This window comes from Phodopus roborovskii, unplaced genomic scaffold (assembly GCF_943737965.1).
Source record: "Phodopus roborovskii unplaced genomic scaffold, PHOROB, whole genome shotgun sequence".
Lineage (NCBI taxonomy): Eukaryota > Metazoa > Chordata > Mammalia > Rodentia > Cricetidae > Phodopus > Phodopus roborovskii.
The window spans coordinates 2,091,516-2,110,014 of record NW_026126442.1 but is presented as its reverse complement, the minus strand read 5'-3'; the positions used below and the strand labels follow the sequence as shown (position 1 = coordinate 2,110,014).

General features: G+C 46.2%; 1 protein-coding gene across 1 annotated transcript in view; it reads left to right on the top strand.

The window, feature by feature from the left end:
* The window catches only part of Fbxo10 (F-box protein 10), a 44,847-nt gene that overhangs the window by 8,741 nt on the left and 17,607 nt on the right, over positions 1 to 18,499 (top strand). The window contains exons 2-3 of the mRNA XM_051187714.1: positions 9,009 to 9,599; positions 12,037 to 12,870. Coding sequence (XP_051043671.1) covers positions 9,015 to 9,599; positions 12,037 to 12,870 — 1,419 coding nt within the window. The 5' untranslated portion in view covers positions 9,009 to 9,014. The remainder of the gene's footprint in view (positions 1 to 9,008; positions 9,600 to 12,036; positions 12,871 to 18,499) is intronic.

The window sequence follows — 18,499 nt, the reverse complement described above, 5'->3', positions numbered from 1 at the left end:
ATTGACTTTTCAGGCCAAGCAAGGGGGGACTGTCCCTTAAAAACAAAACAAGAATAAACAAAAACCCCAAACACATGCTTCCTTGTCCTTTCAGGTTTGTTTATTATGTTTGTGAGAATCAGGATTGAGGACCAGTTGAAAGGATGCCCTGATGCATCTTCCTTCCTACATGAACCTCAGTGAACAGGTCCTGGGCTGACAGAGAAGGGTAAAGGGAGTCCCTGTGTGGCCTGAAGCACTCAGAGCTCCTGACTTTAGTGAGTGCAGTGTTCTGAAATACAGCATCTGATTTCAGTGCTGAAAATACCATCCGTTAGACTGAAGAGAACTGAGGCTTGAAGAAACGATGGAGTGCCCAGCTGAGACATTTGCTGCCCTCGGAATTTTAAGGTTTTTTTTTTTTTTTTTTTTTTTCTTATTTCCAAAGTCTGTGGATGTGAGTGAGACAGGCCTGTGTGCGGGCTTTTTTGTGGCTCATATTTTATTTTGTATTTCTTTAGAACAGATTTGAACTAAAATCCACAAAGGTGGGGACATCTCCTTTGATTTGGGGCTTTAAATCATTAACCTATTACAGTTGTTGCATTGCACAGTTTGTTCTTATTTAAACTGGTGCTTTGTATGCCTCACAGTGTGGGTGGAAAGATCTTGTTTTCCCTCCACATGGACACTAAAGGCTTGAATTGCCTAGATCCTTTGTCCTTACTGATTTTTAAAACCAAATCTAATCTCCCACCACTTGGAAACTAAGATGCCCTTCTGTAAGTAGGCAGCAATTGTTTTTTTTTTTTTTTTTGTTTGTTTGTTTTTTTTTTTTTTTTTTTTTTTTTTTGAGACACTAAGTCTTGTCTATAGTCCAGACTGGCTTCAGACTCACTGTCCTCCTGTTTGCTACCACCCAAATGCTGGTATCGCAAGTGTATGCACCCTGATGGGCCATTTTTGTCATTATCTGATCATAGGACATGAAAGCAGAGTTCAATCACTGGCCTGAAGGTCAGCCAATGAGGGGGAGGAAGAGCCCAAGCTAGAATGTGAAGGAGTCATAGAACCTTCTGTGCAGGACTCAAGGCAGCTCCCCAAATTAACTAATAGCTCTGGTTGAGGTATCCTGGGAACCAGCTGGCTTTTCTGGCTGACTCTGGAACTATATCAGTCTAACAACGGCTTCCCCTACAGGCTTTTACTGACACCTAGTTTCTCTACAAATGTTCTTCCAATTCTCAACAGGTTGCCTTACTCCTGTTCACATTTCAGGTACTCAGCTTGCTTGCCACCCTGATCCTCTCTCTAGCAGTGACTTGGGCAAGTACCTTGTCATTTGAGTTCTCTCAGGCTGAGTTCCTTCATAGATCTCTACAATGAAGACAGTACTCCCTCAGTCAGTGTTTCTCAAGCTTACAGTCCACACAGGTCCCTTGGTGGCCTTGTTAAAAAGATGGCTCAGCAGTTATGAGTACTTGCTGCTCTTGGTTGGGAGTGGTGGGGCATGCCTATGGTGGGGCCAGGACTCAGGAGGCTGAGGCATGTGGGTCTCTGAATTTAAGGTCAGCCTGAACTGTAGAGTGAGTGCCAGTTTGGAGACAGAAAAGCCCTGTCTTGAAAAATAAAAACTTAAATAATAAAGTCCTTGCTGCTCTTGCAGAGTCTGAGAGTTGGTTCCCCGAACTACACTCCAGGAGATCTGACACCCTCTTCTGGCCTCTGCAGACACCTTCAGTCATGAGACATATTTTTATACAAACACATACACACATACATAGATAAATACAAATCTTTTTTTAAAAAGCCACATCTGACCGAGTACATATATGGTGACATCAGAGACAAACCTCTAGATCCTGAGAATGCTGTTTTGAATTGTATCACTTCGAAGAGGTATGAAGAGAAAAAGATGAAATAATGCATTGGGAAAAATAACATTCTTTTTGAGACAGGTTGTTGCTTGGACATATCTTAGGTTGGCCTGGACCCACTGATCCCAGTCAGCCTTCTCCTGATGGGATTTCAGGTGTGTCTGTCATTCCAGCAGGTTTTTATTCTCTCAAAAAGGGTTTTCCTTCTCTCAAGACACCGAGTGCTCTTCCATTCATTCTGTGTTTTGGTTTGGTTTTGTGATGGATGGATTGTTTTGGTTAGAAGGTATAGTAGGGTTTCTTGTTATTTTATTTTGGGGGAGAGATTGGTAGATGAATCTTTATCTTCTGTGTGGTAGAGGAGCGCCTCTTATCTCTTCCCTACTGAATCATGCAGCCTACCACAGGCTTAGGTTTTATTTCCCTGTTAGACAGGTATCTATGTGGAGTATTTGAAGTCTCAGCAATGTCAGTTCAGTAACTATTTATTCATTCAGTGTTAAGTATCCACCGTGGGCAGAGTTCCAGACAGATCACACACAGTAATACAGGGTCCCTGCCCTTCAGGAGCTTACAGTTCACTCAGGAGAGATAAGAGTCTGTCAGTCTAGGTGGGCACTCTGAGGTAAGGAACTGAAATATCCCAGATTCTGAGGCCCAGATTGACAAGAAGCCATGGGAAGACAGACAGCAAAACCAAAGAGCGAGCCTTCTGTCGAGCACTTTGCATGGGGAGAGTACTACAGTGCTCAATGTCCACTTTCTCCTCTAGAGTCCTGTTGCATGTCCTGTATCTGCTGTACTGGCTGAGGTCACCAGACTTTCCTCTGCCTTTATTCTGTCACTAGAATGTCATCTCACACCAGGCCTCTATTCAAGGACTTCCCAGAGACCATCCCAGACAGCCTGTCTAAAATAGCCCCTAGCAGTTCACGTGAACACACACAACTCCTGCTCCATTTCTCTGTAGTGTTTGTGTTAACATTTGCTTAATTTCTTGCCTATCTTTGAGGATAGGGACTTTGTCTTCTTTGTTGCTTTTCAGTACTTGGAACAGTGCCTGGCTCACAGTGGATAATCAAGCATTTGTTAACCAAACATCACTTTTTTTTTTTTTTAGAAGTTGTCAAAATCTGTACTCTGTGGCAGAAAACAGAAAAGCCATCTGGTGAGAGGTATTTTTCTTGGTTCAGAGGTGAGGAAGTGTGCTCAGAGAGGTTCAAGGACCTGCTCAGAGCCACAGTCCTGGGAAGCAGAAGTGTATACTTGCTGAGAGCCAAGTCTTGTGGGCTTTATCTCCTAGGAGGAGGCCTCTGCCCCTCTTCCTGAGGCTGGGTATTCCAAGTGGCTGGAGGCATGTGGCTGTCTCCAGTGGGAAGGTGGAAGAGACCACAGAAACCCTGAACTCACCTCTTAGGAACATGTTAGATATAGAGGTATTGGGAGCCTGCCTCGGGTCTCCTTTCCCTGGACATTGTTTTTCCAGTTCTTACAGACGTCACGCTACAAGTACACAGGCCCTAGGGACTGTTGTTGCTGTTTAATTCCATGCTCAGAGGCCCCAGTGGCAAAAAGGAAAGGCAGAACTTGTAGAACACACTTTTTAAAAAGTGTTACCTAGTTAGAGAAATCCCTCTGCTGCCTGGCTCCCTGTGGACTAATGTGAAGACGGCATACATAAAGCCAAATAGAACATCAGGGAAGTGACAGTGGATGCAAGGAGATCTCTGTGGGAGCTTCAAAGGGTTTCTGAAGGAAGAAGTGTTGGCCTTGGCCTCATTCTAGACTCAGACCCCTGGACCTGGGGACACAAGTGAATCTGAAGGAAGGATAGAAAGTGGCTGCCTCTTGAGAGAGCAGCAGCTGGACTGTTGCCTCAAACCCAAAACCCTGGAGGGTTCTGTGTGAGATGTGGTCTTTGTTTTCCATTGCTATAACACAATATTTGAGCACAGCTGATTTAAAGGAAAAAAAGCAAGATGTTTATTTAGCTTCTGTCCAAGAGCATGGACACATGGGATGTGCCTGTTCCTAGGTACTTGAGAGGCTGAAACAAGAGGATCAGTTGAGCCCAATAGCTATTCTTGTATAACATAGCAAGACTCTACCTTAAAAAATGAAACCTAACAGCACAGTTCCAGCATCTGCTCTAGGAAAGGTCTCTTTTTCCACATTAAAATGACAGAGGCCATTGCATGCCAAGATGGCTAGTGAATTGTCGCTAATGCCATCATGGGCATCCTACTCTAAGAACCTCATCTAATGGTAATTGGCTCCCAAAGGCACCACTGACATGACTTTGGAGATTAAGTTTCTAGCACATAGATTGTATTGAGACATACTCAAATCATTACAGATGCCTTTGCCCAAAATTTCCCAGATAAGCCCACAATCTGAGGGGAAGACATTACCATTTAATATTTGCAAAGTTGTGAGTTCCTGCCTTCATTATTGCAATTACCTCTTCTTGATCTCCTTAAACTACAACTCCACTCAGGTCATGCCCCTCCTGAGAAACCTGTGCTAGAGTTGCAGATGCTGAGTCTGTCACTCAAGGTCTCTGCCGATGTGGACTGTGTAAGAGTGTAGAACCTGAGTGGCTCCAGGGGGACAGAAGTAAGACCAGCTGAGGAAGGAACTAAGAGCTAGACACCTGCTCAGCTTTGAGAAGGTCTCTGAGGTCCCTGTGGAGCATCCATGGAATGGGCAATCTCAGGGTTTCCAGAGGCTTTGCCATGTGCCTTCAGAGCAGCCATTGTCAACCCATGGGTCTCCACACTTTGGCAGTCCTCTGTCTCCAAAGACATTTGCATTTTGATTCATAGCAGTAGCAAAATTACAGTTCTGAAGCAGCAATGAAAGATTTTATAGTTAGAGGTCACCACAGCATGAGGAACTGTAGTAAAGTGTCACAGCGTTAGGAAGGCTGAGAACCACTAATCTACAGCTTCACCTGCTCTGGAACTGGAAAGGACTGGGTTTTCCTATAGCAACAGACTGACCCCCATGGTCTTAGCACCTCCACTCAAAGAGAGGCAGAGTCCCACGTGTAGACCAGGACCAGGACTGAGAGCCGCCCCCTCCTACTCCTGAGTTGGAGAGTAAAGTCACATGCCACCACTTCAGGGTTTTTCCGCTCTGATTCCTTATTCACATTATCAATGGAAGAATTTCTGTGTAGAAATTTCTAGATCCATCTCATTATGCATGGAAGGGGGTCCTCAAAGCTTCGTTTATATGGTAAATTTATATCTGGTTGAGGAAACAATTATTCACCTGAAAATTAGGGTGGAGACTTGACGGAGATTCACCTCTACCTATTGACTTAGTTATAACTAGTGTAGTAAGCTTGTGTTTTGTGCTCAGTTTTAGATGGGTTTTGCTGTAACTGAATCTTTGAGTCTTTGTAACTGAATTGGGGTCTAGGGCGACCTTTCTTAACAGGCTGCTATCATAATGATGAGAAACCCACAAGGTACAGAAATTGGCATGCTGGGTGCTATAGTGTATCACATGGGCCACATGATGAGTTGTCTGGGTCACACACTTTTATAGTAAACTAGGTTGAAGCTGTACTTAGCATGAGCAGTGGCTGTAATCTGGGCAGTTGTGATGTGGATGTTTTTTAACATCTCTCATAGGAATGGGATGTTAGCGATAGATCCCAGAAGGACCTTCCTGGACAGATGTGGCAGGCTATCTAAATTAGGATTAAGCTCTCACTCTGGAGCACCTGCCGGTTTTCTTTTGTAGAAGTAAAGGACTCAGTGGATAAGGCATCTTGGGAAGTGCACTCCTAACATGCAGTGCCCCCTGAAAGAACAGTACGTGGTTAACTCAGGAGAACCAGTAAGAGAAAGTGGGGCACCGAGACAAGGAAGACAGAGGTGTACAAAGTAGGCCAAGGCCCCAAGGGATTATCGAAAGATACTCTCTAGATACAGCAACTGGTCCTGATTCAGATGATCCCAGGCTCTTGGAGATGTTTAGATGATGAATAATTGCATATTTCCAACAAGAAATTTATGGAGATGTGATAGTTCTGATGCTTTCAAATTGAAGTCACAAATAACAAAGAAAAGTGAAGTGAGAAGCAGCTAGTAGAGTCTTGAAATGAGCATTTCTTTATAGGGAGAGAGAAAACAAAGACACAAAGACAAATGGCATGGCAGGGGACCTGTTAAGTGGGAGGAGACTGAGTCTGAGCTAGGAAGCAAAATTGTGCTGTGTGGGTGTCAGAGCTAGGCAGGAGAAATGAAAAAGTGTGATCCCAGGGATCGAGGCAAGAGTCCTGCCTGGGCAGTTTAATGAGACCCTCTCTCAAAATGAAAAACAGAAAGGATGAGGATTAAAGCTCAATGGTAGAGCACTCGCCTGGCATGTGTGAGGCCCTGAGCTTGATCCCTGACATCAGAGAGAAAGAGAGAGAGCAAAGTGTACTAGCTTTTGGTATTAATAACAGAAATTGGATGTGGTCAGCTTATGTCAAAAGGAAAATATTTACTCAGAACTGTGTAGACTATGGAAGTCCAGCCCAATATTAGCAACTAGGCTAATAATAACTTTTCTGTGATACTTTGGCAAAGAACATGGCTGTACTACTAGGATGGCCCAATAAGCTCCTCTTATATGTTTAATGGCTTTTCTGATCCCAAGTTCTGAAGTCTTCCACATTCCTCCAAAAACCAACATGGTCAGGTCTGTCACAACAGTAGTACCAACTTCTGTATCAGCTGCTTTTCTCTTGCTGTAGTAAGGCACCATGGCCAAGGCAACTGATAGAAGAAAGGGTTTATTTGAGCTGTGTTGCAGAGGTTAGAGTCTGTCACTACCATGGTGTGTAATCAGGCAGGCAACGGGGCATGGACAGCTGACAAATGGCAGCTTGGAGTACATGCAGGATACAGAAAGGGTGAACTCAAAGGGACATGAATCTGTAAACTCTCAAGCTCACCTCTAGTGACACACCTTTAAATCTTCCCTAAACAGTGCTACCAATGCAAGACCAAGCATTTAAACATCTGAGCCTTTGGGGCCCTTTCTTATTCAGACTACCAGATTCTACTCCCTGGCCCCCATAGGATTAAAACCATATCAAAATACAAAGTACATTCAGTCCAGCTTCAAACATTCCGTAGCCTTTCAGTCTCAACACCTTTTAAAAAGTCTAAAGTCTCTTCTGAGACTCAGGGCAATCTCTTAACTGTAACTCCCTGTAGGATCAAATTACATACTTCGGGCATACAATGGCACCTAATATAAGTGACCATTCCAAAAGGGAGGAAAGGGAGTAAGCACAGTGAGGAAATACTGGCCCAAAGCAAGACTGATGCCCAGCAGGATAAACTCTGAATCCTATAGCTGCGTGTCTGATGTCAAAGGGCTTAGATGGCTCCAGCCCTCCTGCTTTGCTGCCTGCAACAGTACCACAAGTTTTTTTCACAAGGCGGGGGGGGGGGGGGGGGGGGGGGGGACGACGACTCTGGTTTCCAGAAGTTCTGGGATCATAGCGTGCCTGACCAAAGCCAGTAGATACTAACCTCATGGCAGGATAAATGAAAACAGTCTATAATAGTAACTTTTCTTATCATTCTGACCAAATACCTGACAAAAACAATCTAAAAGAATTACTTATTTTGGCTCATGGTTTCAGAGTTAACAGTTGCTTTTAACTATATGTTGTTGGGGGCTGGAGAAATCGCTCATTGGTTAAGAGTACTGGCTGCTCTTCTAGAGGTCCGGAGTTCAATTCCCAGCAACCACATGGTGTGACACAACCATCTGTACCCATCATATCAGTCCCTCTTTTGGTATACATGAAGTCAGCTCACTCATATACATAAAATAAATTAATAAATATTTTTAAAATCTATATGTGGTTAGGCAGAATATCAAAACAGAGTAAGTGGTAGAACAGGGGTTTATTTCTTTGTTTGTTTTGAGATAGAGTCTCATTATGTAGCTCTGTTTGTCCTAGAACTCTCTGTAGACCAGACTGACCTCAGAGATCCACCTGCCTCTGCTTCCAAGTGCTGGAATTAAAGACATGTGCCACTATACCTGGCTTATTGAATGGGGTTGTTTGTTTGCTTTGTTTTGTTTTGTTTTGAGTTTTTGTTGTTGTTGTTTTGGTTTGGTTTGGTTTTTGGTTCTTCAAGACAGGGTTTCTCTGTCTATCAATCCTGGCTGTCCTGGAACTCACTTTGTAGACCACGCTAGCCTTGAACTCAGTGAGATCCACCTGCCTCTGCCTCTCATGTGCTGGGATTAAAGACATATGCCACCACCACTTGGCTTAGACCAGGTTTTTAAGAAGATATTTATTTTTATGTGTAAGTCTGTATGTGTACATGTTCTTTTTGTTTTTAAGATTTATTTATTATGTATACAGTGTTCTGCCTGCATGTATGCCTGTGGGCCAGAAAAGGATACCAGATGTCATTATGGATGGTTTTGAGCCACCATGTGGTTGTTGGATATTGAACTCAGAACCTCTGGAAGAGCAGCCAATGCTCTTAACCACTGAGGCATCTCTCCAGCTCCTATATATGTTCTTGTATGCTATGTGAGTGCAGGTACCTGTGGGAGCCAGAAGAAGGTGTAGAATCCCCCTGGGGCTGGGATAACAGTGGTTGTCAGCCATTTGATGTGGATTTTGGAATCTGAACTCAGATCCTCTGCAAGATCAGTAAGTGCTTTTAACCACCAAGCCATCTCTCCAGCCTAGAGACATATGGAAGCAGAGAAAAGAGTATTACAGGAAGAGATCAGGGCAAGATACAGCTCCAAGGACATGCTGCCAGGTCCGGCTTCCTGTGGCTTGGCCCTGCCTTTCACTGCTTCTGATATGCCATCATAGAATGAATCTGTCAAGGCTGACATGTTGATTAGGCCAGAGTCCTCCTGGCCTTATCTCTGGAGCTGCATCAGACTCACCCAGACATGTGCTTCACTAATCACTTAGTTGTTTCTTCATCTAACCAAATTAACAATCAAACTTAGCCATTACAGATGCTTCTTGAGGAAATGGACCTTTCTGATTGGCTGTTCCTTGTTCACTTGTTCACCCCTGGGGTCAGGAGGTGTTATTTTTTGAAAAAGGAAACAGTAAAAGGGGAGTAGATAAAATCCTCTTTTGTGTCTTTCTCCCAGGTGACCATGGAAACGGGTGGCCTCCCCCTGGAGCTGTGGCGTGTGATCTTAGCCTACCTGCATCTGCCTGACCTGGGCCGCTGCAGCCTGGTTTGCAGGGCCTGGTATGAGCTGATCCTCAGCCTTGACAGTACCCGCTGGCGGCAGCTGTGTCTGGGCTGCACCGAGTGCCGCCACCCCAACTGGCCCAACCAGCCGGATGTGGAGCCTGAGTCCTGGAGGGAGGCCTTCAAGCAGCACTACCTTGCCTCCAAGACCTGGACCAAGAATGCGCTGGACTTGGAGTCCTCCATCTGCTTCTCTCTGTTCCGCAGGAAGAGGGAGCGCCGTACCTTGAGTGTTGGGCCAGGCCGTGAGTTTGACAGCTTGGGCAGTGCCTTAGCCATGGCCAGCCTCTATGATCGAATCGTGCTATTCCCAGGTGTGTACGAGGAGCAAGGTGAAATCATCCTGAAGGTGCCAGTGGAGATCGTGGGCCAAGGGAAGTTGGGTGAGGTGGCCCTGCTTGCCAGCATTGACCAGCACTGCTCAACCACACGCGTGTGCAATCTTGTCTTCATGCCAGCCTGGTTCTCACCAATCATGTATAAGGTGGGTGCACATTGGATGCCATCCAGTCCCGTCCCCACAACCTTGGCCTCATTAGTGCATTTCCCTTTTGGGTTAGGGTTGAGAGTTTAGTGGTTAATTCCTAAGCACATAGTCATGAGAATTGAACTAGTTGAAAAGTAGGCACATGGGTCAGTATAGTACAGGATTATACTTTGTACCTTACTTCCTTCAAAGCCACGTCAGGAATGAGAGGTGGGCTAAGGACAAAAATATTATGCTCCTTCTATTCCTAACCAGATCAGCTAGAGCACCAGGTTGAGCAGTGAGGTGGCAAAGTGTGTAGCAGCATGGTGACAGGACATTGGCTGCTGACAGCAGCATGTCCAGAGAAGGGCAGTGTCTCTCAGCACCTGCACCCTCATCCTCGCTGGAGAGGCTGCTTCCCAAGGGCCCCTGGAGGGAAAGTTGGGAAATACTGTGCCTTTCATTAGCACAGAACAGTCATGTTCTAAACACAGCACATGCACAGGAGATGGTGGTCCTGCGGAAAAGCAGGGAGCCTGTGCATTGGCTAGAAAGGGGCCTGTCACGGCCAGGTTTGTCTCAGTTGTAATGATCAGCACCTCACTGGTCATTTGTGATGCTCAGTATGCACCAGGCATGTGCTTTACAGACAGACCTCACTTCCTCCTCCCCACAGCCCTGGCTTTATAGATGAGAGAAACTGGGGCCCAACAACAGCAGCACAACCACAGTTTCAGGCGTATAGGCAGAGCTTGGATCAAAGCCTTATTAATAGTCAAGACTACCTCCCATCTAACCAGACATCTGTGGTGATCTGTAGTTGTGGAATAAGCTGTGGTTTCCTTGGGCCGGTGACGGGTGTTAACAAAAGTCAGATGCTAGTAAGTTTTCCAGGAGGGTAATTAGCTATAGCTCCTCGGGAGACAGGCTCCTTGCAGGCTTCTTACAGCCTTCTGGTTAGTGCTGGGTCCCAGATTGTCTTTCAACTGAAAAGGCAGGGGGCTGAGATGTCTGTGGCACTGACCACGCCCATTGGGGGGTGGAGCCATGGAGCCTTCCACAGGAGTGACCTGTGGAAGGAGGTCAGAGGGGGCCAGGAAAGGCGCTCTCTTTCTGGCGTGACTCGGACAGGAGAGGATCGGGTTGAATTTCCTGGTGTTCATCTGTCTAGGTTGTAAGTTATTTCTCCCTGAATAAACATCTATTCGGCCTATTTGTTTATCCTGATCCTTATTTAACCGCGTTATCTGGTGTCAGAAGTGCGGATTTACCTGGGTTTCACCCAGGTGGGCAGAAGCCGCTCCCCCACCTTCCCCAACGGGCAGGGTTTAACCAGGTGGACTCACCACAGCTTTGGGACATTTGCCTCTTCCTTGCCGCAAAGGAGATCTTTGCCGCTAAAGCAGACCTGAGAAGGCACTCACCGTTGCCTGAAAACTGAAAAGGCTAGGACAATTTCACAGAAGTGTTCAGTGATTTCTTAAGAGACCTCCAACACTGACTGCATTTCCAGGAAACTGAGAGGACCAAGTAGGGAAGAAGGCTTCAGTGGCAGCAGGGACAGCCATGGAGCCTATGGAAGCCCCAAGAACACCTGGGGTCAGGGAAGTTACCTCCTCCAAAAACTCTCAAGGCTGTCATTGATAGAGGATGTTTTTAATTGCTTAAGGGGTAGGTCTGCTTGGGTTGTTGGTTAGACTCATGGGACACTCCTTTGTTTTATGGTTGTGATGTATCTGGTGGAGTTTATGTGAATCCAGAAAAGAGTACAATGCAGTTTGACCTCACCAAGCTTATCTGTCACTCAGGCCCAGGGTCCCAATTGAATTAACAGGTTCTGTGCGTTCCCATCCTACCCCCAGACTCCTGAGGTCCTTGTGTCTTTGACCTCAGATCATAATAGCTATCTGTCACTGAGTGCTAGCTTTGTGACTTATAAACTAGCAAGCCCCTTGCTACAGACAGGGAAACTGAGACTTAGAAAGATGAGGCCATCTCTGGGTCTCACACTTAGAAGAGGCGGAGCATACTCCACCCCTGGCAGCAGTCCCTGTCTTTCCTCTTCGAAGGTAAGACCTGCCACTTGCTTTGCTCCATCACACACCAGTAGCTGCACAGATTGTTCTCTCCCAGTGCCTGTGGCTGGGCCAACCCCATAGCCTGTCCCAGTCAAGGCAGTGCTCAGTCCCTTCTTGCCTGTCCTTTACTGTGCCCATTAGAAGGATAATGGATTTAGAAGGATGTAATGATTGGCAGTTTTTCTTGTGCTTCTTTGATGTGGACCTACTCTCCAGTTCCTTTGAGTGACAGCTGACATCCCAGCCTTTTACAGAAGGGTAGGACATGAAACCAAGGGCCTTTCTGTCTCTGCCCTCATTGAAGAGTAGTTTGGGTGATGACCATCAAAACAAAGTTTGGCTTCTTACCATGTCTTCTCCTTCTTGTCCCCCAGACCACATCAGGTCACATCCAGTTTGACAACTGCAACTTTGAGAATGGACACATCCAGGTCCATGGCCCGGGTACCTGCCAAGTGAAATTTTGTACCTTCAAAAACACCCATGTCTTTTTGCACAACGTGCCCTTGTGTATGTTGGAAAACTGTGAGTTTGTGGGTAGCGAAAACAACTCTGTAACTGTTGAGGGTCACCCGTCAGCAGATAAGAACTGGGCCTACAAGTACCTGCTGGGCCTAATCAAGTCCTCTCCAATCTTGCTCCCTGCAGAACACCATGATTTTTTAATGTCCTTGGACCTAGAGAGCCGGGACCAGGCCTGGAGTCCAAGGACCTGTGACATTGTCATCGAGGGCAGCCAGAGTCCTACCAGCCCAGCCTCCAGCTCTCCAAAGCCAGGCTCCAAGACTGGTTCCCAGGAGGCAGAAGTGGGCAGCGATGGGGAGAGGGTGGCCCAGACTCCAGAGAGCAGTGATGGTGGCCTGAGCCCCAGCGGTGAGGACGAGGATGATGAGCAGCTCACGTACAGACTGTCCTACCAGGTACAGGGCCCACGCCCTGTCCTGGGCGGCTCCTTTCTGGGCCCTCCACTGCCAGGAGCATCCATTCAGCTGCCCAGCTGTCTAGTGCTCAACTCACTGCATCAGGAGCTACAAAAGGACAAGGAAGCCATGGCCCTAGCCAGCTCTGTGCAGGGCTGCCTCATCCGCAAGTGCCTCTTCCGGGATGGGAAGGGTGGTGTCTTCGTTTGCTCTTACGGCCGAGCCAAGATGGAAGGAAACATCTTCCGGAACCTAACTTATGCAGTGAGGTGTATACACAATAGCAAGGTGCTGTCCCAAGGGCGGGCACTGTAGACTGAGGCCTCGATGGGTGACCATTGCCGAGAGCATGAGCCATGCTTTTTTGAGAGGGCTCCTGTGGCTGTGTGGAAAGGGTGTGATGAGCTATTTGCATTTTTTAAATGATTTTGAAGCTTTTAGATGTACCCGACTTCCTGTCCATCATCTAAGTTGGAGAAGGCAAACTTCTTCCCATTTCCCAGAAAAGAAAACAGAGGCCCAGAGAGTAAGACCCTGAGTCTTACTCAGGGTCATTGAGCAAGTCTGAGACAGAGCCCAGGTCTTATACCTCCACTTACGTGTTATTCTGCTTCTCAGACATGTTCCCTTGATTGTTTGTAGAAGAAATAAGTTTGCCTGTTTGGCATGGTCACTGCCTTCATTTTAGAATCCAGCGGGATGGTTGAAAAGGGTCTCTGCAGGAGTAGGATGACTAGAGCAGAGGGTGCAGGGCAAGGGGAGCATATGTGGTGGTCAAAAGGGAGTGCATTCTAGAAGCAAGCACATCCTGTTCTGGGCCTGTTTGTGAGGTTGATTTGCCCATGCAACTGGAACACATTGAGAGGTTGGGGGCTGGAGAGATGGTTTAGCACTTGTTGCTCTTCCGGAAGATCCAGATTTGGTTTCTAGCACCCAAATGGTGGCTCACAACCATCTGTAATTCCTGTTTCAGCGGACCCAAAGCCCTCTTCTGAACCCCATGGGCACCAGGCAAGCATATACGTACATACAGGGAAAATACCCATACGTATAAAATAAAATAAATCTAAAAAAAAAAAATTAAGACAAACTGTAGGAAGCAAGCAGGAGCTACCTTGCCCAGAGTGCTGAAAGATGGGCATCACACTAAGAGCAGCCCGCCAGCCACTGATGGGATTAGTGTCTTGAAGCTGAAGTCACGCTGAGTGCTGTGGAACAACTTCTGTGCCTGTTAATGGTTGGTGCCACGAGGGTTTTGAAGGGTGGACAGAAGGCCATGCAGAAGCAAGCGTAGCTACGCAGCTGGGCTGTGGTCCCAGCTCTCCACCATTGCACTGGGAATTACCTGCACCACTATACTGTGGAAAAGAGTGTTCCAGTGTGGCTTCTCTCCGAGGTCTGAGGGCCTGGTGCTGTAACATTAGCAGAGGTGCTCATAAACCGATAAGCATTGTACAGAGTCCAATATGGGGCTTAAAGGCATCTAGAATGGTTAATTACAAGTGTATTGTAAGTGGATATTACCAGGCCCACTTCTAAGGAAATCGTTAGATGGTGTTACTGTGAAAACACAAAACTATACTATGGTATAAGCAGAAAATTGATTTTGTTTTTAAGGGAAGAGGACCAAGCCTGTTGTGTATATCTGGCATATATACATGAGAGGCTGAAGCAGGAGGTTGGCCAGCCTGTTACATGGTGAGACCTTGTCTTGAAAGGCCACAGTCATGGAAGGAGGCTAGTTTACTTCCACAGGTGCCATGACGAAAGGTGGGGATTGGGCCTCAGGGAGGACTTTTCTTATCACATAGTTATTGATGGCATGGCTGCTGAGTGGAATGCTGGCCCTGCTGCCCGTGCTTCCCTCAGGTGTGGTGAAGATGATAGCAGGCTACATATAGAAAGTACGAGGTTGGTCATGGAGGGGCACGCCTGCAAGTTCAGCACCCAGGAGGTTAAAGCAGATTCACGGGCAGTCTCGGCTACGGATCTAGGCCCTAATGTTAAAAAAGAGAGAGAGAGAGAGAGAGAGCAGTGCCCCGGTACTCAGCAAGCCATTATTTAAAGGTGATAGCAGTCTAGTTGAGAGGTCCTCTGATGGAAGCTCCAGCGGTGTGCCATAGAAACCTGGAAGTTCGGGTGCTTCCAGGAGCCAGGACAGGCCCTAAAGTAATGCCACTGGCTCACACTGCAGGGAGAGTAGGAGGTGAGGGAGAGAGCCTGGAGCAGGGACACAGCACCACAGGGAGTTGAGTTCCTCAGCAGCTGTGGTGGGAGGGGAAGCGCCAGGAGGAGTCTAGGCAGGGAGTCTGGCAGAGCTGCAGAGGTTGGAACCCTGGGGTGGGGTGGCTGAGAACCACGGAGAGGCCTTGTGGTCAGATCTGCCATACAAAACTCACTCTGTGGGGCTCCTAAAGATGGAAGGGAGGGGAACAAGGCTGGAGGTAGCTATGTTCCAGAGCTGGAGAGCACAGGCGACCTGGGAAAGGGGGGGCAGGGAAGGATAATTGAGAATTGAAGCCTGAATTTCTGGCACCAGGCAGTTATGGAAGGAAACATGGAAGTTAGGTGTGAACAGAGATGAGCTTAACTCTGGGCATTCTGAGTTGGGGCCGGTGACACCTGGCAGAGGTGCCATCTTCTCAGCCTGGAGTGTGGAGAGGTGTGTGCTGATGTGCTGGAAACACAAGGGAGCTGTGATTTGTGCAGGTCAAGGTTGGAAGCATCAACAAGGACAAATGAGAACTTACATCGCCTTCACTGTAGCTGTCTTAAGCAATTGACCCAGGAGACATTTGGCCGGAGTCATGTGGCCAGGAATTCCTGGTTAGTTTCTAGCAAAGAACCTAGAAACTGATTTTCAGGGATTGTCACTAAAAAGGAAAAAAAGTCAACATGTGTTTGGAAGTCACCATTATGAGTGCTGAGTGGCAGGGGACACAAGCCAAAAGTTACAGGTGGGAGTGTAGGGCTTGCTGGGCAAGTTCCTGAATTGGGAGTCAAGGTCTTGATCAATGGCCAGAGGGCTACCACTTCCCTAGTCCTAAAATATCCCGGCAGGGTGACAGCTGGCAGAAGCAGCCAGGTTGCTTGGGGCTCCAAGAAGCCCAGTGATTTTTGTGTAGGCTGTAATTCCTTGGAAGTCAGGCGTCTTGTATAAGACACTAGTAACTAGTATTGCATTTGGAAATGGGCATGCTCCTGTGGTCTTCCTGGGTGGGGTCAGGCTTGGCACAAATTGAACTACTTTGAATGGTGGTGGCATTCACTTCGGTTTCCTTTGTCTTTGGCTTCTGCTGCTTTTCTCGGGATATTTCCTTTGCACCTGGCCCCTCTTTCACCCTCCCAGTACTGTATGACTGGTGTTTGTCAGCCTGCACAGGAGAGACTGGCAGTGAGAGAGCTACCCAGTGTTGTGTTTCATCCTTGGTCTGGGTAGGTATCTCGTCCATGGATCTTGGGAAAGACCCTGTCAGCAATCCTTTCTCATCTCTAGCACTAGGGATTTCCTAGTGATCTGGGACCAAGCTGACTTTCCTCCCATTGCCCAGAAGTTATAGACAAGACCTGGGTCCTGGGCCACATGTCACAAAAATATCCCAGGGGCATCTGTTAAAGTATTCAAGTTCTTGTGTCCCAAAACAAAGAATGGAACCAGGAACGCATGGTTGGAAATAAAAAGTGTATGCTCCAAAAGTGCTGGGCCATGGCCACACGAGCCCTTATAGGTCATTTGCATAGCACGGTCTCTCCCATACCTGTGTGTGGTGGAACTTTTCCTGAAAGTTCTATTGTGTGAAACCCAGGTGGGGAAGAGCCTCCATTCTTTCTGTCAACCAGCTGCCACACCCAGGGGTAATACTAGCTTTTGTTTTCCCATAAAGGTCCTGGGGTGTGTGGCCTTTACCCCCCACTTAAGGCAAGTTGTGTGGAGATGAGTCCAGGTCAGGTGTAACTAGTTTTCTATAAACATAAGCTAGAGTCATCAGAGAGAAGGGAACCTCAAGTGAGAGATTAAAAAATATCTCTATTTGGTTGGGCTATAAGCAAACCTGTAGGGTATTTTCTTAACTAGAAACACCCACGTTGGGCTGGTGGTCCTCAGTTCTATAATAAGAAAGCAGGCTGAGTGAGCGATGGGGAGCGAGCCAGTAAGCAGCACCCCTCCATGCCCTCTGCATCAACTCTGCTTCCAGGTTCCTGCCCCGTTTGAGTTCCTGTACTGACTTCCTTTGATATGAACTGTGATGTGGAAGTGTAAGCCAAATACACCCTCCCCCCCCCCAACTTGCTTTTGGACACAGTATTTCATAACAGCAATAGAAACCCTAACTTAAGACAATGGCCATGGCACCTTACTCAGAGTGTCGGCCCTGCTTGCCCACAAGCCTATCCTGTTCTATTATACTTTGGCAGAGCTTTTGTTTTTGAGACACAGTCTCACTGTGTAGACACAGCTGGCCTCCAGTTCACAGAGATCCTCCTGCCTCTACCTCTGCCTCCCAAGTGCTGGGATCACTAGGGTATTCATTTCTCCACACCCACCTCAGGTAGAATTTTACTATAATGAAATAGTTTGTTTATTAGTAGAATAGTTTATCTTAATATAAAATTATCTAAAACAATATGAGTGTGTTTATACTTATTATGTACAAGAAATTGTAATAGGGAACACATCCCTTTATGTAGGAGCTCTGTTGTGTTACCTTGTTTAAACACCCAAATTTCTGACACTCTAGTTTGGTGTAGGAGGGCTTTCTGTTGGGTCACCACTCCCCAATAATGGCAGGGAGTCATATTATTAATTATGAAAGCTTGACCTTAGCTTAGGCTTGTTCCTAACTAGCTCTTATAATTTAAATTAACCAGTTTTAATAATCTACATTCTGCTATGTGGCTTTTTTACCTCTCTTTCATTTTATATGTCTGGCTTTCTCTGTGGCTTGCTGGCATCTCCCTCATGTATCTAGACTGATCCTGAGTTCCTCTCTCGGCCAGGAAGTCCTGCCTAATTTCTCCTGCATAGCTATTGGCCATTCAGCTCTTTATTAAATCAATCTGCCTTTGGCAGAGACATAACTTTACAACATACAAAAAAAAATATCCTGCAACATTTCCCCTTTTTCTAATTAAAAGGAAAGGTTTTAATTCTAATACAGTAAAATTATATTCAATAAGAACAGTTTGGATTGGAGAGATGACTCAATGGTTAAGAGCACTGACTGCTCTTCCAGAGAACCTGGGTTCAATTCCAAGCAACCACATGTGGCTCACAACTGTTTGTAACTCCATTCTAGGGGACCCAACACTCTCACATAAACGTACATGTAGGGAAAACACCAATGCACATTAAAAAAAAAAAAAGAATGATTATTAGGCAAGAGTTACATTTACAATGTTCAGTCCATTTCTATTTGGCAAATGTGCAGAAATTACTCTATTATCTATCCTATCTTGATGAATCCAAAGTTTTAATACCTAAACCACTTTCTATCATACCTTATATTACCATCCTAAAAATATCTTTTTAGACCTTAAAACATTTTACAACTTAAATTTTTATGTCTCTCAATCTTACAAACTTTACATTGTAAGTTTCTTTTTTTGAATATGGTAACAAGGAAAACTGTAAAACTATAACTATCTCATCTTCAACCCTATCAGAGACCTGAGAAGGATATAATTTTATCTGAGTAAACAGCAGAGCAAACAACTTCCAAAACTGTAGAAACATCAGAGACATCTGGCTGTCTGGACAGTCACCCAAGGTTCCTCTGCAACACTGGGGCATCCATCTTTGGCCTAAAGGCCTAGGATATCCGACAGACTTTTCTGTGAAGCAGGAATTTTGAAGGGCTGGCCTCCTTGTCTTGGCAAAGTTTGGCAGTTGCCTTCCTTTGTGTCCTACTTGTCTGAT